Source organism: Mus caroli, unplaced genomic scaffold, assembly GCF_978045245.1.
Source record: "Mus caroli unplaced genomic scaffold, Mus_caroli_1 scaffold_17, whole genome shotgun sequence".
NCBI classification, from domain to species: Eukaryota; Metazoa; Chordata; class Mammalia; order Rodentia; family Muridae; genus Mus; species Mus caroli.
Window position 1 is genome coordinate 87,881,907 of NW_028227272.1, and position 23,156 is coordinate 87,905,062.

The window sequence follows — 23,156 nt, forward strand, 5'->3', positions numbered from 1 at the left end:
AAAGAAAATTAAGCAAAGAAAATTAACCTGTGCTTTGAAATGATCTCAAACGCATAGTTTGGCTAAATGGTGAGGGTTTTTTGTTTGTTTGTGGTGATGGCACATTAAATTTTTTACTTGCCGATGGAAATTCCTGGAAAGAAGCTGTGTCTGTAATTAAGACAGCAGTGATGTGGAGAGGCTGTGAGTCTGCGGGTCCAGAGACTGATTACCTTGTCTCTGTTAGCTCCTGGAACAGACATCCATTGCCCTCCTATGGGTCAGAAATAACGTGTATATAGGTTCTGAAATCTATAAGCGTAGCTTTCACTAACCCCAAAGTTAAGAATGTCGTCAAATAGCATCTGGCAACTAAAGAAAAACTCTGTCTTACTGTATGTGCCTCTCTGGCATTTCCACCAATGTATTTTAAACTTGCCATGACTTACGACTTTGTCTTAGAGAGCTACAAAACTTTGTGAACATGGAATTTGGGGTAACCCAAATCTGCCATGGTCATTCATTCAAATTTGGCTTCAGAATAAACTACCTCTTATTCCCTGCATGTATTATGTGTACACACACACACACACACAGGAATGTGGGAGCGCACACATGCATAGAGAGAAAAAACCCTCTTCCCTTTTGAGTAAAGAAGTCAGCTGGTGGTAAAGACATATTTATTTCATATGACAGCACATTTCACAAGATATGTACAGAATGTATACCAGCGACTTTAATACTGTACTTCTATAAAGTATATAGTTATAAATACTGTATGCCACATAAGCGATAAACCTCTTACATACATATAAACAGCAATCTACTAGAGAGAACAGAGACTCACAGAGATTCTTAGTGTCTGTTTTCTGCTTTGACCAGACCTGGCAAATACACACGATGTCGAGTTCTTTGTAGCAAACTTTAACTTGCTTTGTGCGTTTCAGCAGCTACCAGACTTCCTGACAAGGCAGAGCTATTATTGCTCTGCAGACATTAAAGTGGTTCACACCTGAGGGAGTCACTGCTCGAGGCTGCGATCCACACTGCTTCAGTTTTCTAAAGTGGATTAGCTTGCTAATGGGGAGTGGATACCATACACACTACTCACACAGATGTTACAGCCACAATCTCAACAAGTTAATTCACATTTTGAAGCACACTGCTCTAGTAATACTGCAGTTTAAAAGCTACTACTGTTGAAATGATTAGAACCCCAACAAGCACTATAAAACTCACAAGAGTTATTGCTAACAGCGAGGGCTGGCTGCAGCAGAGAGTTACTTCTATAAATACAGGATTGTGATAACAGTGAGCACTTGCAAAGGCGCTCTGTCCTAACAGATCTGCTCTAGGAGAGAAGTGCAATGCAGTCTGCTGTGCTTTTACACGGAGGCGAGGGCAGCCGTACGCTCTTTCTAATCTTACAATACACATCTTTAAAGGTTCAGGTAGGTAGATGTAGGAACTTGGGTGTAAGCACGTAACTCTTTTTATATAAAGAGAACATGAAGTCTTAATGGGTAAGGATGATTTTAACTTCAGCTGACTGACAACCAACCGACCAAACCATAGGTTAGGGAGTTTTCTGACTGGCTTACCTAATGATATCAAAATACTATGTTTTTGTTGTTTTGTGTTTTTTTTTTTTGTTTTTGTTTTTGTAAAAATTCCATGTATTTTTTTCCCACAAAATTAATAAACGTAAGATCAGTTGCATACTGGCAGTGCAGGAGACAAAATCCACAGCTAATTTGAGGTATAGCCTCTAAAACCTTAAAGCAGCATCATGGATGTGCTATGTAGCCTCTTACATGGGAGAACATACACTGGAGATGTTCTTAATTCAGACCACTCAACAGCTGAAAGCAGAGCTCCAGGCAATTGGCAAACAGAAAGGTATGGAAGGGCAAAGGGCCACACAGAGAAAAGAGCACACGGACAATGTTCCTCCACGAACCTGGTTGTGTGCGCCCACTCTTCTATCTGTCCACGTGACCGACCACGTCCAGATGGCCAACTATAAATGCCCAGAGAAAGGCATCATAGAGGTACAGAGGAGGAAAGTAATGAGGGTGACTCTGAAGGGCTGGGGTACAGAATAGGAAATGGCAGTTCTCTAAAGGGATTATTCTACTCCAGGATGCACAATCAGTGAAAGTATAGAAAGCACAGCTGGTGTCGGCTATCTTCTTGATAGATACTGAAAATAGGACATTGTCAGAACTGTTAGGTAAAATTTGATCTGAATTATATCAAGTTTTATAAGTATGTGGATGTATACATGTTTGTGTGCATAAATACAGACATATACTCATAGTGTACACATACACAGACCTTTTGACTAAAGTGATGCCTTTCACAACAATCTCACCAGAACTCTGGAAGCTCTTTGGTAAGTATCCATGACTACCAATCCTCAACAGCACAATGGGCTGGCAGTCCTGTCAGCTGCAGTTGTGTGGGCTTTATGTGATTTTTATGTGAATATACGAATAAGGACTATTTTCTAGAGTAGTTTTAAGCACTTTTAAAAATAGTTCCTGTTCTCTTCTATTCATCTGAAGAGAAAAAGTAGAACTCCAGTTAATAAGAGGATGTCTTTGTTATTTCTGATATACACAAATTCCAGCTTTCTCCACATCCTCCAGTGGTATTTTATATAAATATCAGTGCTCTTACTGATCATTTATTGCACATGACTGACTAATGCCCCATTCTCTTGGATCCACCCTGACAAAACAGAAACAAACAGCCAAACACTCGAGGAGAAACTCCCGCCCTCCACACTTAATTATCTTTCCGTGAAGTCCAATGTGGAAGGTGCCTTAGATGCCAGGGTTGTGCTAGGTCCTGCAGATGAGGTCGTGCCAGGTGGTAGCAGAGGGACAGGAGGTGGTGGTGGTGGTGGCCTTCTGGCTGGCAACACACAGAAAGAAACGCCTGTACCTTTACTCCAGTCATCATCAAATGAAGCTGGCGCGTTACCCAGTAAGTCTGGATAAACTGACTTTGACTTTCCTGGTGTAGGAAAGTTGTCGTCTTCGTCAAAGGTTACCCATCCTTTGGGGTTGCTTGTTTTTACTGTAGACTGGCTCTGCAGATCAAAATTGTCCTCAAAGCCACCAAGCGAACTTGAAGCCTTGCTCGTGTCATGACTGAGAGGCATGAGAGGAGGGAAGGGACTGTTAGGAGCAGGCTCTTCTTTGGAGAGCCAAGAAGTTGCCTCTGATTCTTGGGACTGAACTCTAAATGGGTTTCCGGGGGCAGCAGTCCTGTCTGTAAAAGGGTTCCTGCAGGGCAGGCTGGGAAACGGGTTTGCAGAACTGCCCATACTCTCCTGTAACTTGCTTTCCTCTAGAACTGGAGGCATGGTTGGCATGCAACTTACAGAACTCAAAGGGTTAACTTGACTTTGCGATGCAGAAGGCAACTGAATCAACATCTTTGGGTCTGGGGTTAGAACAGGTGAAATCTGAACAGAAGGCTGAGCCTTTGATACAGCAAGCACACTAAGTGAAAGATCTTCAAATGGGTCACTCTTCAATGTTGGTTCTTGTTTGACACTAGAAATGCCATTTATTTTTACCTGGAAAAGAATAAACACTGAATGATCAATTTTTAAAATTTATTACTACTCCCTTCTCTTCCTAATTTTATTATTTCTCCTTTTTTTTGAGCAATTATACAAATTTAAAAACTAAAAAGTACCTATATAGAATTTTTGCTTTGGTGGTTTAATAAATAGGGTAAAATCAGTAAAATTGTGTTAAGAATTCATAACTAGATAAATCCGTGGTTTTTAAATCTCAAAGAAATGTGATGGAATAATCGAATCTTCCATTCGATTTTTGAAATGGTAAAAAAGAATTACACAAAATGATGAATTTGCTCATGCTCTGTTCTTTTAAAGTTTAACAAAAACTTAAGAAACATATAATAAGAGCATTTACTAAATATGCATAATAAATTTCCAATACCCATCTATAAAAATATGTTTCATCTAAATTCCCTATAGAAATGCAATTTTATGAATAAAAGATAACTTATTAATGTATTCATAAATTCAAAGCTATAAATGGGATCTTTCCTTTTTGTATTTGGCAGTGAATTTTCAAAGCTTTCTTTCAGTTTTTAACAACAGTTTGCCTTTGTAGCTTACTCACTGAAGAACATAAGCTTCTTTAACTGACCTCGCTCACCCTGTCAGGCAAGACAGAGAAATCATTCCAATGATTCTTTAAAGTGGAAGGGGACATTTCATTTTCTGTGAGCACTGATTCTAAAAAATAAAATAAATCAGGAGACTCTGAATACACTGGCCATGGGAGGAATTTTCAGAGTTCACTTCATGGCCATAACAAATTTGCACTTCTTCCTAAATCCCTTTGTTGACCATAAAGCTGGTCAATGGAGGCCAGTCGCTGGACTGAACAAGGCTCAGATGAAGTCAGACTACCAATTACAGTGAGACCCATATTACCAACCATCACCTTAGAATTAACTTATGATCTAAGTAAGACTTGGAAACTTGTGATGGCATCAGCAGTGCCTTCTACAGAGAAAGGCACCGTAAGGGTTTCTAAGTATTATTCATTTTAATCTAAATTACCAAAAGGAATCTGGCTTCTAAAATTATCTGAAAAAAAATTTCCCAAAAGAAACCTAAGGATAAAACAATTGGGTTTTCCCATTTATGTAGTTATGTCATATATAAAAATGGTTGGTGTTTTTGAAATTATACTTTTTAGTTTTGTTAATTTTCATAGGAAACAAAGCAAAAAAAATATGGAAAGGCATTAGCAAGAACTAACATTATTCCTAAAAACCCAAAGTACTAAGAACAAAAAGCAGATATGAGCTTACAATATGATACTAGAGCGTATTAATGTGGACGAGGAGGTTTAAATGGTGAGGCTTTAGATGTATGGAGCGAAGACTCATACATCTAATGCACAGGGAGATGGGTGGAAGCACACGGATGGAAGGCTGATAGAGAGTCAGGTACCTCTTACCCTGTTGGTTGCTCCTGCTTCGAGAAAAGGAACACAGACATCAAAGGAAAGAGTTAGGACATTTCCAGACCAAGCCGCAGCCCCAAGAAATCAGTCCTCAGAAAGGTGGTGGCCCTAGGTCACAGGTGGGGCTCAAGAGCAGTCATACTTGCAGGTGATACCATCAGTTAGAATGCAGTTCTGGTCTCCTTGTAACCTTAGGATGTGTGCTTTAGCAGTGTAACCCTAGGATGCGTGCTTTAGCAGTGTAACCTTAGGATGCGTGCTTTAGCAGTGTAACCTTAGGATGTGGGCTTTAGCAGTGTAACCTTAGGATGTGTGCTTTAGCAGTGTAACCTTAGGATGTGTGCTTTAGCAGTGTAACCTTAGGATGCGTGCTTTAGCAGTGTAACCTTAGGATGTGGGCTTTAGCAGTGTAACCTTAGGATGTGTGCTTTAGCAGTGTAACCCTAGGATGCGTGCTTTAGCAGTGTAACCCTAGGATGTGTGCTTTAGCAGTGTAACCTTAGGATGTGTGCTTTAGCAGTGTAACCCTAGGATGTGTGCTTTAGCAGTGTAACCCTAGGATGTGTGCTTTAGCAGTGTAACCTTAGGATGTGTGCTTTAGCAGTGTAACCTTAGGATGTGTGCTTTAGCAGTGTAACCCTAGGATGTGTGCTTTAGCAGTGTAACCTTAGGATGTGGGCTTTAGCAGTGTAACCTTAGGATGTGTGCTTTAGCAGTGTAACCCTAGGATGTGTGCTTTAGCAGTGTAACCCTAGGATGTGTGCTTTAGCAGTGTAACCTTAGGATGTGTGCTTTAGCAGTGTAACCTTAGGATGTGTGCTTTAGCAGTGTAACCCTAGGATGTGTGCTTTAGCAGTGTAACCCTAGGATGTGTGCTTTAGCAGTGTAACCTTAGGATGTGTGCTTTAGCAGTGTAACCTTAGGATGTGTGCTTTAGCAGTGTAACCTTAGGATGTGTGCTTTAGCAGTGTAACCCTAGGATGTGTGCTTTAGCAGTGTAACCCTAGGATGTGTGCTTTAGCAGTGTAACCCTAGGATGTGTGCTTTAGCAGTGTAACCTTAGGATGTGTGCTTTAGCAGTGTAACCCTAGGATGTGTGCTTTAGCAGTGTAACCTTAGGATGTGTGCTTTAGCAGTGTAACCCTAGGATGTGTGCTTTAGCAGTGTAACCCTAGGATGCTTGCTTTAGCAGTGTAACCTTAGGATGTGTGCTTTAGCAGTGTAACCTTAGGATGTGTGCTTTAGCAGTGTAACCTTAGGATGTGTGCTTTAGCAGTGTAACCTTAGGATGTGTGCTTTAGCAGTGTAACCCTAGGATGTGTGCTTTAGCAGTTGTGATGGTTTGTATATCCTTGGACCAGGGAGTGGCACCATCTGAAGGTGTGGCCTTGTTGGAATAGGTGTGACCTGTTTGGAATGGGTGTGTCACTGTGGGTGTGGGCATAAGATCCTCACCCTAGTTGCCTGGAAGTCAGTCTTCCACTAGCAGCCTTTGGATGAAGACATAGAACTCTCAGCTCTGCCTGTGCCATGCCTGCCTGGATACTGCCATGCTCCCACCTTGATGATAATGGACTGAACCTCTGAATTTGTAAGCCAGCCCCAAGTAAATATTGTTTTTTATAAGACTTGCCTTGGTTATGGTGTCTGTTCACAGCAGTAAAACCCTAACTAAGACAGAAGTTGGTACCAGGAGTGGGGTATTGCTGTGATAGGCCTGACCATGCTTTTATTTGAAAGAATGTGGATTTTGGGACTTTGGATTTGGAAAGCAGTAGAATGCTTTAAATGGGGCTTAATGGGTCATCCTAGTAGGAATATGGAAGACTTTGTTGCTGGGAGTAATTTGAACTGTGTTGACTTGGCCCAAGAGATTTCAAAGGAGAAGAATTTCAGAATGTGGCATAAAGACTGGTTTTGTGGTATTTTGGTGAAGAATGTGGCTACTTTTTGCCCTTGTCTGAAAGGTTTGCCTGAGGCTAAGGTGAAGAGACTTGGATTAATTGCATTGACAAAAGAAGTTTCAAAAAAGCCCAGCAGAGACTTTGTTCTCTGGTTAAGTCTCATGAAGAGAAGTTTGAACAAGCATAGCAAGCTTAAAAAGGAAAATTATAAAATATATGGTTTGAATATTAAAGGAGTACCAGGAAGTGAAATGGAGCAAAATCTTGTGTTCTAGGAGATAAAGATTAAGGGAGTGGGACCTTGGGGCAAGATCCTACCCAGCTAAATTAGATCCAGGCATGGTGGTACACACCTTTAATCCCATGAGACAAGCATGCTGATCTCTACATTCAAGGTCAATCTACAGAGCAAGAACCAGGATAGCCAAGCTTAGGCAGTGAAGGATTTAGAAAACATAAAGCTAGTGATAATGTAATAATACAAGGGGATCATGTTCTAGTTCCTGTAAGCAGCAGAACTCGGCAGCTTCAGCCATGTGCCTCTGGCTCTAGAGTTAAGAATGGAAGGAACTACTGGGAAAATTGATGCTGGTTAGCTGGAGCTAAGGAATTAGCAGTGATTAAGAAGAGACCAGCATCACTGAGGTGAAATCTTCTGGAAATTGTTTTCTGGGAGCACAAAGAAGCTGTGTTCCAGAGATAACCAAGGTTGCACCTCATGCTGCGGCTGGACTTGGTAATATGTAAGAGTCACTCAGGTGATACTGCTTGTGAAGGAATGAAGAGATAATGGAGAGAAGCTGAGGCTTAGCACTGTGAGAGGCCAAGGAAGGCCATTGGAGAAGGTGAAGCCTCAGCTGTAGTTGATGGCCCAGGACTGAAGGGGTCATGCAAAGGATTTGAGGCTTGGCACCCTGAAGAGAGCCTATGAGAGGCTATTGGTGAAGCCTAGTTGGAGTGGAATATCCCAGTGTATTGGAGATGTCAGTATCATGGAGTGATCACCAAGAACTGCAGCCATAGTGGAGTGGATCAACCTGAGCTTAGAGTGCTACAGAGGGCAGAGCTGGAAAAGTGGTGAAAGCCCATAGGAGGAGTCCAAAAGATCAAGTGGAATCCCAGACACTGAAAGAAGAAGCTGTAACATTGAAATTGCCTTGGAGACTCAAAGATGTTAAAGATGCCAGAGCCATGGGATACATGCTGAGGAAAGCTGCTAACAGGGAGTGGAACCAGCCCAGGAGGAAGCAGTTTGTTGCAGTCAACAAAGATGAAAAAGGAGTGGAGATCTGAAGACTGCTTTGATATCAGCCATGGAGATGCAGAGTTTGGAGTTTGCCCAGCTGGTTTCCTGCCTTGCTTTGGAGATTACAGTTAATTAAGTTGGATGAATCTCAGAAGAGACCTTGAACTTTGGACTTTTAACATTGTTGTGACTGCTATAGACTATGAAAACTTTGAAAGTTGGACTAAATGCATTTTGCATTATGCTAGGTTTAAGTGTGGCCCCCATAGACTCATGTTTTTGAACAAGTCTATGGGGACCAGGGAGTGGAATGTGATGGTTTGTATATCCTTGGACCAGGGAGTGGCACCATCTGAAGGTGTGGCCTTGTTGGAATAGGTGTGACCTGTTTGGAATGGGTGTGTCACTGTGGGTGTGGGCATAAGATCCTCACCCTAGTTGCCTGGAAGTCAGTCTTCCACTAGCAGCCTTTGGATGAAGACATAGAACTCTCAGCTCTGCCTGTGCCATGCCTGCCTGGATACTGCCATGCTCCCACCTTGATGATAATGGACTGAACCTCTGAATTTGTAAGCCAGCCCCAAGTAAATATTGTTTTTTATAAGACTTGCCTTGGTTATGGTGTCTGTTCACAGCAGTAAAACCCTAACTAAGACAGCAGTGTAACCCTAGGATGCGTGCTTTAGCAGTGTAACCCTAGGATGTGTGCTTTAGCAGTGTAACCTTAGGATGTGTGCTTTAGCAGTGTAACCCTAGGATGTGTGCTTTAGCAGTGTAACCTTAGGATGTGTGCTTTAGCAGTGTAACCCTAGGATGTGTGCTTTAGCAGTGTAACCCTAGGATGCTTGCTTTAGCAGTGTAACCCTAGGATGTGTGCTTTAGCAGTGTAACCCTAGGATGTGTGCTTTAGCAGTGTAACCTTAGGATGTGTGCTTTAGCAGTGTAACCCTAGGATGTGTGCTTTAGCAGTGTAACCCTAGGATGCGTGCTTTAGCAGTGTAACCTTAGGATGCGTGCTTTAGCAGTGTAACCCTAGGATGTGTGCTTTAGCAGTGTAACCTTAGGATGTGTGCTTTAGCAGTGTAACCCTAGGATGTGTGCTTTAGCAGTGTAACCCTAGGATGTGTGCTTTAGCAGTGTAACCCTAGGATGTGTGCTTTAGCAGTGTAACCCTAGGATGCGTGCTTTAGCAGTGTAACCTTAGGATGCGTGCTTTAGCAGTGTAACCCTAGGATGTGTGCTTTAGCAGTGTAACCCTAGGATGTGTGCTTTAGCAGTGTAACCCTAGGATGCGTGCTTTAGCAGTGTAACCCTAGGATGTGTGCTTTAGCAGTGTAACCCTAGGATGCGTGCTTTAGCAGTGTTTAGGCTGATGACTAGCCAGGTTTGTCACTCCATAGTTCAGACCCGGAAGGCTAGAGAAATGCACATCTCCTTTGCAGAAGCACAGCCTCACCATTGTTGTTACAGAACGTCAGGATCCAGGCTTGCTCTATGCCACTCACATTTTCTGAAGGATTTAGAAAATGAATTCCCTTACTGTTTATTAGTTGGAAAGTACAACTAGGTAGAAACTAATTTTTGGTGTTTAAATCCTAAATTATTATCTTTCAGTAATTTCACTGTATTTAAAACAATCTGGAGTTCTTAAGAAACTTGGCCTTCTAAGACTGAAGCTGCTGTGTAAACAGTGAAACGTGTAAGCAGTAAACAAACCTTGACTCCTTAGAGACACATGACACACTTTAGCATCGGTTATGCACGTGTGGCTAATGTCCTACCACTGACATACACCAGTAACGTGATGCTCTGTGTCTTCAGCCTCCACTGTCTTGATAACCAAGGACGTGATGTGGCCAGTGTCCTGCCACTGATAAGCACTAGTGTGATGCTTTGAAGTAAACCTTGAACGCAGACTTCTGCTGGGTCCTTCCCTTGCTCTCAGCTCTCCAATGGTGTCCTGTGCAGGTCTGTCACTGTGCTGTCTGTTTCGTTCCCCTCTTTCTAGATTTTAGCTCACAGTGAGATGATAAGATATTAGAAGTCAGACCTGTGAGCCACTGTTAGGACATGTAAAGGACATAGAGCATATCTGGAGCTAAAGAGCAGTAGGCGACAGGGTAAAGCTAGCTCACGTGTCTCTATGCTTTAGATACACCATAGAGGTGGGCCTGGATTAATACTTAGGACATTACCCAAAATCCAATTCTGAAGCAATACAACACTGAACAAAATAACAAATAATTCAATAATAATAATAAAATACTAAACTTGTCACAATTAAAATTCTCACCAGTGGTATGTACGTGAATACATTTTATGTATACTCAATGTATAGAAAAATCTCACTATTAAACTTGCAGCTTCTTAGGAGAAATTTTCAAATTTGTACCAATTTTTAAAAAAACAGCACGATTACTCTTCTGATTCCAAATTCAAAAGGTAGAGAACGGCAGGAGTGCTTCCTTCCTGTCCCACTTGGCACCACACTCCTCCTCAGGGGACACTAGTCAATGTGCCCCTTCATCCCGGGCGACACATAAAAAGACCTGGGAAGGCAGAGTGTCAAATATGGATGGCTCAGGCAAGGAGAACTAGAACTCAGAGCAGGTCTCTGTCAGCTTTGGTAAATAGACTGTAGCAAGATTCATTCAGGGCTGGGGGAATGGCTCAGCTCAGTAAAGTGTTTGCCATGTAAGCAAGAGAATGCAAAAGAACCAGGATTCAATTCCCAGGACCCATGCAAAAAACTGGGCCTAGTGCTGTAATCTCAGCACAGGCAATCCCCGCAGCTCAGTGTAGCCAGACACAGCTCCTCAGCGTGCCCTTGCTCCCTGAAAAGACTCTGTCTCAAAAAACTCTAGGCAGATGGTTCCTGTGGAACAACATCTGAAGGTACAACAGTATCATGAATACACACTCAAAAGAGGGGGGGGGGCTGTCCAAAACAGTCTACCATGTCACCTGTAAACTCTGTGCTGTTGGCTGCTAAGTCTCACCAACCTCACTTTAGTGAGAAATAAAGATTCCAAACAAAGGAAAGGGTCTGAGAAAATGGTTGCTTATCATCTACATGGTCTGACTTCAGTGCCGTGCCACAGAAGGCTCCTCCCCAAGCCTCTAGTTGTTTCTAGTCATTTGCCATTTGCTCTTGCTGAAGTGTTTCATGGCAGAGCCCTGTTCTGCTTTCATATTGGTGTGTGGATACTAATCGCCATTACAGTGGGTGGAGCTGTGGCCGCTTCTATTCTGAAGCGGTGCCTTAAAGTAGTGTTGACAGCATTCACATTGACTAGCTCGTCACTGTTGGAGAAGGGGGCGAGTAGTACACGTTTTCTCTAAACTACCTTTAGCACTACTACTACAACCCACACGAGAGTAACCTTTAGTTTCCATCCTCTGAGAGCATTTGACGTTTTTCTATTGTTTACTTTAGCTTTCACGACCTAAGCAATAGCCTAGGCGAGTGCCAATGCTAATGGCTTTTGAGTCTAAGCTACTCTAGTGTTTGCTTTGCAACAGAGATATGTGTGAAATAGTTTGCCAACTAGGTTGATATACCCGTATAGCTGTAAAAATACAAATTAGTACTCATAAACCATGTTCAGAGGCTACTGCCAATATACAATATTTCAGATGAAATCATGGCCTTCTAAAACTTTACACATTGATTTGGCTTTGATGGCATTTTCAAGTAAAGAATTTGTGAGCCAGCAAAATGTACTTATTAAATTTATCAACTTTAGTTAAATGAACACAACAAAACTAAGACAGAGTATAAATACAGAATAGCTTACATGTAGTAATCACAGTAGTTATCACAACAACCTAACACACAGTACTGCTGCAGATATGAGACAGCAGGACTGCCCATGACTTCAGCATGTCAGGGCCATGGAACAATTTCCTAGGAGACACTGATGTGCGGATGTGCTCTTCTGTGGTTTTTGTGGGAGTGAATGAGCTTTCTGCTTAAAGCCCAAACTTTCTAAGCTACTCCTGTAACGACTGCAACCTCAGGACCCATCAGTGCCAGCTCAACAGGGAGAAGAAGCGCTGCTCACATCAGGAGGCACTGAAGCCTCACGCTGCAGGAAATGAGCCATCATGGCAGCGTGTAAACATGTAGCTAGTCTTGATTTGCCTCTCTCTCTCTCTTTCTCTCTCTCTCTCTCTCTCTCACTAACTCATCACCTCAGCAGTAATGAGAGAGACTCCAATATCATCGGTCAGCTAAGTAACTGACTGCCCACAGCAAACAATGTGTTTAAAATGTTACAGATTACCAGGAGGAAGTACGTGGACTTCCTAAAGAACCCTGCCCTAGTATCAGGGGAACTGAGAACTGTTTGGCTTTTAGCTCTAGCTAGCCTGGAACTTACTATGAGGACCAGGATGGCCTTGAACTTGTGATTCTCCTACCTCTGCCTCCTAACCTGAGATTACCTCCTAACCCCTCCTGCTGTTCTCTGAGATTTTCTTACTTAAGCAACACATACAAACAAACAAACAAACAAACTGTTCAAATTCTTGAGTAGTCAATAGCATGGAGTCATTTAAGGCACCAAAGTCCTCTCAAGATGCTATTACTTTCAAGACGCAAAAATAAACGCTGGTCATTAAGATAAGTGTGCTCCACACTGCTGGGCTGCAGCGTGTGTGCACATCAGAGACACTTCCTCAGCAGTGACACTTACCTGCAGCTGTGGTGAGGAATCTGAAGGCAAGCTTTGAGATGACCTGCTCCGAGGTGGGGGCTGTGGGGGGGTTTCCAAATTTGGTTGGGGGCCAGAGGGAGGCATAGTAGCTGCTGCTATGGGGACAAGTGGGTCCTGTAACTTTTGAGCAGGTGTGGGCAGAGAAGGCTGCTGAGGAAATGCAGCCTGAGGCTTCAGTGGTTCTGGAAGAACAGCAGGACCTAAAACACCAAGGATTGTCACACATTAGCTGTGCTCTAAACATCGTGGTTGTTCTCTTGTTAATGGGCAGAGCTATTCTAGTTGTTGCCCTTTCTCATGGCAAACAGCCTCAATTCTAGGGGTCCAAGAGAGAAGATTCCCATGTGAATGTGTTAGGTTTTATGGAGGGTGGAAAAAGAGTAAAAGGAGAATCACAGAACCACGAGTGCCCCGCAGTGCCTACCTTTCAATGTCTCCGAGGGCTTGCTTTGGCTGTCAGGAGTCAGCCTTCCAGCACATACCCGAGCCTGGCTCTGAGGGGCGCTGATCACTCCAGCACGAGCTGGAATTGTCTACAGATACAAACATATTAGTGACATTAGTCCATTTTCAGCAGTTGGGGTCTGTGAGAATACATGCTTCCATGGCTCGCTGACTCTCTGGTATAATTTCCCACTGTTAGCATTTGCTGTTTTAACTGTTCTTGACTTGTAGCCAAACAATGATCCTTTCCTTTTTATTTTTGACAGTGTTCTGTGTACCAGGCACTTGTAAGTATGATATAGACATTTTTATCTAACCTTCAAAAAATCTTCATATATGACTTTGTCATCTTTATTTTAAATTAGGGTGAAGTCATGCATACAGAGGACTAGTATTAGGATGTAAACTCATGCCTGTCTAGCTGCAGGTGAGGGACCTGACCGTGAGTGTGCTACCTTAAGGAAGAGATGGGACGCTCTGAGAGCATAAATGGTGGAGATAAACCTAACATACTGGGTGACTACAGAATTAACCTATTCTGCACTGTTTTAAACATGAAATAACATTCTTAAATATCTAACTAAATATTCTAAACTAAATAAACGAGAAGACACATTGGTGAACAATGTTTTTTTATTCTCCTATGTTTGGTGAAGGCTCTAAGCCCATATACTTATTTAAAGTTGAAATTAGTATAGATTTTTGGTTTGGGTCTGTGTGTTTTAAGCAAAGGTCTCACTGTAATCCTAGGCTACTCTGGAACTCACTATGTAGACCAGGGTAGCCTTGGACTCACAACAGCAGCTGCCCAGCCTCAGCCACCTAAATGCTGAATTATAGATGTAAGGCAACTTTCAACCACACAAAGATCCCGACTTCCCTTCCTGATCCCTACACTGTATCAAGGTGCAGGGGGCAGTGTGGCAGTACAGTCAGTATAAGCAGACGTCCCTCTGTGTGAACTAGAGAAAGTAACAATTATCTTGAGGTATGTTCTATAGACATTTTAATGTAGAGAATAGAATGACACGTAGACAAGGACCTTCAGGTTGCTAAGTGAAGAGATCTATAATCTAAGCATGGTGATAGTTCCAGGGTCTCCACTATTCAGATGTAGTTTCTACTATAATGCTGTAAGTTACACTTTTTAAAAAAATGTTATTTGTGTGTGTGCACAGGCATTCAAGCATGGCACATGTGTGACATCACAGGAAACTGTTGGGTCTCTCCTCCCATCATGGCGTGGGTTATGCAAGGGTACAACACGGTCCTCAGGCTTGCACGGCAGGCTCTTTACCCACTGAGCCATCTCTATGGCCTATCTTTTTCTTTCTGAGTATATGTCATAGCTCAGAGGAATTTGAGGGAATAATGAATAAAATTATACATCTACACATAAACACACACACACATATATAAAATAGAACATATGATAAACACACAGAAAGCCATAGGTTTATAAAGTATTGAAAAGAATCTTGCACGCCATCTCTCCCTTCCTATTTTTAGTATCTTTAGAAACAGTTTAAGTATTCTATTACAATTTTATGCTAATTAAAGTCTTTAAAAATATTATTTTGGGAATAGGGTGACACAGGGTCTCTCTACATAGTCCTGACTGTCCTAGAAACTTACTATATGGACCATGCAGGTCTCAGTCTCAGAGAGATCCACTTGCCCCTGCCTCCTGAGTGCTAGGATTAAAGTTGTGTGCCACCATACCTGGCTGAAAGGATAACTTAGTATTTCCATTGATTAAACAGCTTAAATGACAAAACAGCTACCCAAATACATTAGCTCTTCATATTTTGAAAGACACCAAGATCTTTATTTAGCAGCCATAATTAAGTACATTATTTTTATCCAAACCAGTTAGTGTAGTCATTAGCAAGTCTAGGAGCTATAGCTCAGAGAGGACCAGTTCCCTTACTTTAGAGCTGAAGCACTGACGCCTGGGAGGTTTCTTTTGATTCGCTCCAAGGTAACAAACAGACTAGCTGCAAACTGGAACCTAGGACACACACCTCTTAACTCCCAGGCGAGGTGTTAACCTACCGGTCTAGCCGCACCGTATCCAGCGGGTCCTGGGCCTGCAAGTCCGGCTTGAGGGGAAGGCTGATTACGCCCTGAAACAAAGACATCAATCACATTGTGTATTTAAGTATAAGAAAGAAAATTTTAAAAAAAAGTAAAAAGAAATAAGAAGCCATGTACTTCTATTCCCAGTCTATTGCATGGTCCAGTTTTAAGGGGAAGTAACTATATTCAAGTGTTTTTACCTATATTATCTTTCCGTGCTGTTCCAGGGCTTTTGGGTGCTTTGAAGCAGAAAGGAAAAAGAATGAATCATAAGTAAACAGTAAAACCACAGTGCACAGCATCACCTGACTGCTCTGTTCACTGCCACAGAGACAAAGGAGACAGCAACAAAACGAGCACCGCACTCTGGGTAAAGACAGAGCAGGGAATATTAGAGACCTGCATGGGAGACAAAGGGAGTCATGCTAAGATGGCGGTCTTCACAGACCTCTGCCCATGAACCTTGAAGACCTGGTCAGCTGCTCCTTACAGCCTGGCAGACAAATGGCTCCTGAGCCACAGCTCCCAAGAGCTTAGCCTGTCACATCAGAGGTCTGACTGTGGATACAGCTACCTTAGGGTGAGGTCTTTCAGGTTTCTACAATAGACTAGTAGGATCAGGACAGAAGACAGGCATAGACATATTTACAGCTGTGTTACAATATGGTGCAAACTCATTAGGAAGATAGCCTATGGATGAAGAGAGAATTACTCTGAGGACAAAGAGAGTAGAAGATATGATCAAGCATTATCTAAGTCTTTCCATTTTGAGAAGAAATTCAAGTACAATGGCTCTATTAAATAGCACAGCCCATATAGTTGTGGTCTTAGTGATCTTTTAAGAACATCGAGCTCAATGCCAAAATCTTTAGAAGTGCCTCCTATTAGAAAAATCTATAGAATGAATACTAGGTTCTTGGACCGCATAGTCTCTAATTTATAATCTTCAGGTTAACCCAGAACACTGTCTAACATAGGACTTATTTAAGAATAACAATGAAGGGATTCTTCTTTCCTTCATCAGGATTTCATGGCCTGAGTACAGAGGACCAGGTATGAACAACACAGGAACCCCAGGGACACGAGGGAATCACCACTGGAAATATACACACAACACAGAAGGAAAGGAGAGAAAGTACAAGGAAGGAGAAAGAGGCGGCTTCTGCTAGGACTCAGTGTGCCTTTAAACACTGGAGGACAGACACAACAAAACCATGTCTATAAGGCAGAAACCTTGTTACCTTCTATCTCTCTCCTAGCAACCCCAGGACTGGGAGGGGCTCCAACACCTTTTTAGAAAAAGAACAAAAGCTATATATTGTTCAGATCCCAGAGCACAGGATGAAAGTCAGGCGCACAATTATTCTTGCACGAAGGGTCTTTTATCGCTTTAAATCTCTTGCAAGTTATCAATCTAACCAAAGTGACTTTAGAAAAATAAATAAAAAATTAAACAAAACAAAAAAACAAAAACAAAAAGCCGGGCGGTGGTGGCACACGCCTTTAATCCCAGCACTCGGGAGGCAGAGGCAGGCAGATTTCTGAGTTCGAGGCCAGCCTGGTCTACAGAGTGAGCTCCAGGACAGCCAGGGCTATACAGAGAAACCCTGTCTTGGGGTGGGGTGGAGGTGGGATGGGACAAAAAAACAAAACAAAACAAAAAAGCCAACAACAACAAAGTGACTTTAGCCCCTCCCTTCCCTCAAACCTAAGAACAGAAGTAGTCACAGCTTTCTCTTTATCTGAAATCACCAGCAGGAAGGAACCAAAAATATTGTTTAATGTAAGACTTTATGATCATCTCATTCTTATGTCTAGACTACAAATATGTTATTTGACAGTCAAAAAGGAAAATAATCATAAATGAAGTTTCAATTTCATCTTAAATTAAAAAAAATATTTATGTATTTATTTATTTATTATATGTAAGTACACTGTAGCTGTCTTCAGACACTCCAGAAGAGAGCATCAGATTTCGTTACGGATGGTTGTGAGCCACCATGTGGTTGCTGGGATTTGAGCTTAGGACCTTTGGAAGAGCAGTCGGCGATCTTAACTGCTGAGCCATCTCACCAGCCCCATCTTAAATTTTTATGGAAAGACACTAATGTCTCAAAGTTAGTTTCTGGTGAGTCACTGCGCTCGCTGTCTCAGGTGGTTAGTGGCTGCAGAATAAGACAGCTGGTAGAGAAATTGTGAAGAGAGGCAGTTAAAAATGGAAACATATTTCTAAATAAGCTACTGGTTTGATAATACAAGTTTTCACAAGTTCATTTCCAAATTTATTTTCTACAGATTATTTTCCTAGTAAAGCATCAGAATTCATCCTAAAAGTAAACATAGATGAAAGAAGAAATATTTCATAGAAGCTACACTGTTCACATAATTTAGCTATTATTACAAAATCCTCACATTGAGATCTTCTCATAAGCAGTGTTAGTTCCATCACTGGCCCTGAACCTCAGGACCAACAATGGCAGGTAGCCAGGACCTCTGTCTGGCCGGGGCTTTAGCAGCATTAGCTGGAGCTGCGCAAGCTCTGAAGGATTGGGACAAACAAGCTCCATCTTGCCTTCAGTCTTATTGTGTGTAGTAAGTTAGAGCCTGGGGAGTTGGCTTCAGACCGAGCTGTCTGCTCACCCTTTGTGATGTAAGTGCCAGAGACTGATTCCAGGCCTTGCACGTGTCAGGTGAGCACAGGGGTGCATGCAAAGCCCTACTTCCAGTTTTCATGTTAACCAAACAAATTACTGCTTAAATAAAAGCAGACAATAGTGAATACAATACATTGAAAAGAAGAAATGTTATAGTCTTACAGAAACAGATGAGGCAAGAAGTTGATGATTTATTCAAAATGCAAAATAAGATAGAGTTTATTAGTTATACTCACGGAATAACTAAGCTCTAATATGTTAACGGGAACGTAGATGTTTGGAACTCTTTTAGCGTGGAGTATAAATGCACACATTTTGATGCTTACCAAACAGATTTAAACTGTCTCTGAGTTACATGGTTCAAACTCCAAAGTATTAATAAGCCAGCATTCACACAGGATAGCAAATGTAAATGGTTACCTCCAAATTCTTTTCTAGCAGGCGCAGGACTCCTAGCCCCTTATAGTTCATAAGAAATTAGGCAGCAGAAAGAGAATGACATTAAATAAGGAGTTGAAATGTCAATATCTACTCTAATAATCATGAAAGCACACATCGTATGTATATGATTGTGTAAATATCTAGACATTACACAAAGCTGTTATTCAATGTATATGCTCACAAGAACTGAACACTGCATTTAGCTAAGAGAATATTTAAAGAGGTATATAAAACATATTAAAAACATGTGTGTACTTCAGTTCTCAAATACATTTTTCAGAAATTAATAACTGTTAATTGTCTTTATAAAGCTACAGATGAGGAATTAAAAAAAATAAACTTAGATTTGCCCAAGAACATCATACATGCCCAACCAATCAAAGTAGCCAAACCCAAACAAGTGTCTCCTGTGCACGGCAAGGAGGCAGCTGGCCGTGCTCATAAACCCTGCTCACTAGACATGCTGTCCTGTTGCTCCTCAGAACTCCTTTTAGACAAGTTCAAGAGGTATCAATAATGGTCACACAAACACACCCACAACATCCTGAGGATACAGATGAAAACATGCACAATGCGTTTAAATGAAGTAGAGGAAATTTTTAAGTTAAACAGGCATCCTAAGAGTAGTTGGTTACCTGAAGGTGGAGGTGGTCTCTGTGGTGGGGCAGGACGTGCCGGAGGAGCGACTGGGCGGGGAGGGGGTGGTCTCTTGGGCTCTAGAGTCTGGGAAGAATCCTTCTGGGTCGCTGGTTGAGTGTCAACTGGAGAGCCTAAGAAAGTGAGTAAAGTGAGGCCAACCGGGCGGGCGCTAGTGAGACGGAACGTGCATGCGTAATGAAGTGACCTAACTCTCTCCTCTCAAAGGTCTGTGCATTAGAGAAAGAACAGAACACTCTCGGTGACTATAGCAGCAGTCCACCGAAGAACCCCTCTGGAACCATGGACACCATGCTGCTGCCCTGCGCTGACTTACTAAGGAGGACTGACTATTAAGGGACAACATTTACTGTTTAAGTCATACATAACTTGCCGGCCAGCCAAGAAGAGAGGGGAAAAGCCCAATGAGTCAAGTGTTCTTATCTCAGAGTAGAAAATCACAAGTTGTCAAGCTCAGACGCCCCTGAGCACATAACCAGGACTGAGACAGGGCATCCTGTGGCAGCAGTGCTGTCATGCTTCTGCACTGAGAGTAGAGTTACTGTCAGGAATCCACTCCTGTTACAGGGCACTCAGTGCCTGGGCTAAAAGCTAAAAAATCCTGTGCTGGTTAGTTTGTGTCCACTTGATACAAGTTAAGAGTCCCTTCAACTGAGGAGTTGTCTATGTCAGACTGGCTTGCAGGCCAGTCCCTTTGATTAGTGACTGACGGACGGGGTCAGACCTTGTGGGTGGCACTACCCTTGGGCAGGTGGCCCAGCAGGAATAGGAAAGTACACTGAGTTAGCCATTGGGAGCAAGTCTCCAGATTCTTGCCTTGAGCTTCTGGCTTCCCTTATCACCTGTAAAGCAAATAAACGCTTCCCTCCCAAGCTGGCTTTGGTCAGTGGGTTAGGGTTTCTATTGGTGACATGAAACACCAAGACCAAAAAAGCAAGTTGGGGAGGAATTAAAGCTTATCTGGCTTACACTTCCATAATCCTGTTTATCACTAAAGGAAATCAGGGCAGGAACCTGGAGGCAGGAGCTGATGCCGAGGCCATGGAGGGGCGCTTCTAACTGGCTTCCTGTCCCTGCTTGCTCAGCCTGCTTTCTTATAGAAGCCCAGGGCCATCAGCTCAGAGATGCACCACCTACAATGGGCTGGAACCTCCCCCATCAATCACTAATTATGAGATGTCCTGATAGCTGGATCTTATGGAAGCATTTTCTCAATTAAGGTTTGTGTGAAGCTGACGTAAGACCAGCCATCACAGTCAGTGTCTTCATCACAGCAACAGAGAGCAAACAAGGATACAGCAGTACTCCAAAGTTCACACAAACCGTCTAGACAAAGTCACACCAAATTTTCAAATAAAACACGCACCCTGCGAACTTGGAGGTCCTGGAGTTCTTGACGGCGCTCGACTAGGTCTGATGGGTAGAGAAGGTGCGGAGTACTCTGGTACTGTGGGTGACTGGCAGGGACTGGTCCGGGGTGAAGAACTTGGAGAAGTGCCAAGGCCGGAACTGGAGGACGGCTGCAGATGCTGCGGAAGAAGCTCCTCTACCTCAGCACTGTAGTCATCGACGTCACCTAGCAAAGGCAAGGCCACCAAAGACAGCACCTTTTACCTTTTTATATCAGGCCTTCCAGGGCGAAAGACAAGTTAAAACTGTTAAGGTACCACCCACACAGGGAATAAGCATAAAGGCATGTAAAATATTTGTAAATGTAAAAATTAGAGTCAGTGCAAATGCTCTTAGAGTCTAAAGATCCATTCCTTCAGCTGTAGCTGCACCCGGAGCTTGCGTGACTGAAAGCTCTAGTAGCTGAGCAGCTATGAAGCCAACTTTGCCCATGTGTTCTGTGTGACTGCCTCTACTCTCTGCCCAACCCAGGTCCAACCTAACAGTAAACAAGGCCCCGGGCAGTCATACACCCTTAGCCAGAAGGCTTCTATTTCAAGACTTTTCACTCTCCCATCAGGTCTCATCTCCACTTACCTAAGGGTTAGGGAGTGGGGTCAGGGTACCCCATGCAACAGCATTCACAACCTATAACACTAGCCTTCCTTCCAAGTCCTACTTTTTTTAAGGCTATGTCACTAGGAGTCTATGAGACACCCTTTATCTCACCTACCTCAGAAATCTCCACGCTCTGCCCTTCCAGTGAGTGAACTAGTAAGGCATTCAGGACTAAGCAGAAAGCACCACAGTAAGGGGGCCCTAACACCTTTCTGCACACACTCAAGTCCTATGGACAGCATGAACGGCAACCTCAACAGCTCAGCACTGTCCTCACCGACAGGACTGCTTCCACACTGTGCACACCGTCCTCTCAGCTGTGCAGCCTCTGGGTCCTAACCTGCAACGCTTCACTCTCTCAGCCCTTCAGCAGATCTAGGGCTTCCTCCCTTGCACTTCAGCCCTGCCCAATGTCGTCCCTTCTGGGTTTGGCTTCAGATGTTCACTATGTCTCTCCTGTTGCCTGTGCCTGACAAACCCTATCAATCATCACTCACACCTCACATCTCTGCCAACCGCACTTGTCTGTGAGTGTCCTGGAAAAAACATGAAGTCTTCACAGTTACATTAACAATGTTTATAATTCAATCTCCTCGGGGTCCCCCAAGTTCCCTAAAACTGTAGAATTGTCCCACGCCTGCAAATGATGTGAAATCATAAACCTGACAGAAGTCTCAGGATAGAGCCTCTACCAATTAGCTCAGCAAACTGCATTCTCACCACACAGCTGATGCTGTCCAGGACAGGGTAGGATGCCTGGGCCCCGCACGAGAACTCCGCTGTCCTCAAACCTTGCTTCCTCCTGCCGACCCTCTCAGTGTTAGCCTCCTTTGCACCAGCCCCTCCAGCAGCACTCAGCTCTCTCAGGCTCCTCCCACTGAAAAGTAACTGTTCTGTAACCCCAATTCTTCACCTTCCACCCACAGCAAATCGCACCAGCCGGCTTTCCCACACCACCAAGATGACTTACAAAGGCCACTAACAGCCTCCCTCGCTGCTCCTACATCAGAGAAGTGTCTGTCCTTATCTTCTCCCTCATCTTTCTAAAGTATGAGGTATCATGGACCATTCCTTTCTGGTTATACTTTCTTCTCTTCTTCTCTTTTCTCTTCTCTTCTTTTTTTCTTTTCTTTTCTTTTCTTCTCTCCTCTCCTCTCTTCCTGTCTCTCTCTGTCTCTGTCTCTGTCTCTGTCTCTGTCTCTCTCTCTCTGTGTGACAGGGTTTCCCTATAACAGAACCCTGGCTGTCCTCGACTCACTTGTAGACCAGGCTGGCCTCAAACTCACAGAGATTTGCCTGCCTTTGTCTCCTAAGTGCTGGCTGCTCTTTCCTTGACTTTTAAAAATAGTTTTATTTTTTTATGTATATGAGTGTTTGCATGCATGTATGTGTAACATGAATGTAGTGACTGAAGAGACCACAAGAGTGTGTCAGAGCCCCTGGAGCTGGAGCTACAGATTCACCATGTGGATGTTGGGTCTTCTACAAGAGCGCCTGGCCAGTGCTCTTAAGCAGTGAGCCATCTCTCCAGCGCCTCGATTTTTCTTTTAAATTGAAACCCTTTCTATGGCCTACCACACAGCTACTCATTATTACACGGACATCCTTACTATGATTACCTGCATCCAGGTGGAAAACACCTAGAAAACAATGCGTCCTAGAAGGAACCAACAAAGATGCGCTCACAGAATCTGCAGCATCTGCCAAGCCTCTATGATGGTTGATTTTGGCTCAACTTGATGGCCTACGCAGGTAGGAGATCACTGGAGCCCATGTCTGGATGTGTCTGTGAGAGCACCCTGAGGTGACTAGGTGACAACTCTGACACTGTGAGTGCACTGTGCCTGATGGGTGCAGAAGACGATGGAATTATTACAAAGTAATAGAGTAGGGTGCATGACCTAGCTGGAGCAACCAGGTCAGCAGGAGCTTGTCTCTGCGGTAGACCAGCTTCTACCATCTGTTCCTGCCTCCATGGTGCTTCTCCAAGGGTATGGACGGATCAA

The 23,156-nt window shown here is 43.1% G+C and overlaps 1 protein-coding gene across 19 annotated transcripts in view; it reads right to left on the minus strand.

The window, feature by feature from the left end:
- Positions 1-1,602: 1,602 nt before the first annotated feature.
- Synj1 (synaptojanin 1) overlaps positions 1,603-23,156 on the minus strand; it is a 78,826-nt gene continuing 57,272 nt past the window's right edge. For 3 of the 19 annotated variants that reach the window (XM_085832366.1, XM_085832369.1, XM_029470622.2), the window contains 9 exons: positions 20,510-20,719; positions 19,122-19,256; positions 18,466-18,504; positions 16,633-16,680; positions 15,592-15,630; positions 15,368-15,438; positions 13,293-13,401; positions 12,848-13,068; positions 4,988-5,011 (listed from right to left, as the gene is read on the minus strand). In XM_085832366.1, the coding sequence (XP_085688492.1) occupies positions 4,991-5,011; positions 12,848-13,068; positions 13,293-13,401; positions 15,368-15,438; positions 15,592-15,630; positions 16,633-16,680; positions 18,466-18,504; positions 19,122-19,256; positions 20,510-20,719 (893 nt within the window). In that variant the 3' untranslated portion in view covers positions 4,988-4,990. Of the gene's footprint in view, positions 3,569-4,987; positions 5,012-12,847; positions 13,069-13,292; positions 13,402-15,367; positions 15,439-15,591; positions 15,631-16,632; positions 16,681-18,465; positions 18,505-19,121; positions 19,257-20,509; positions 20,720-23,156 lie in introns of those variants that run through there. The other 16 variants (XM_029470618.2, XM_085832364.1, XM_085832365.1 and 13 more) reach the window with 12 other exon arrangements.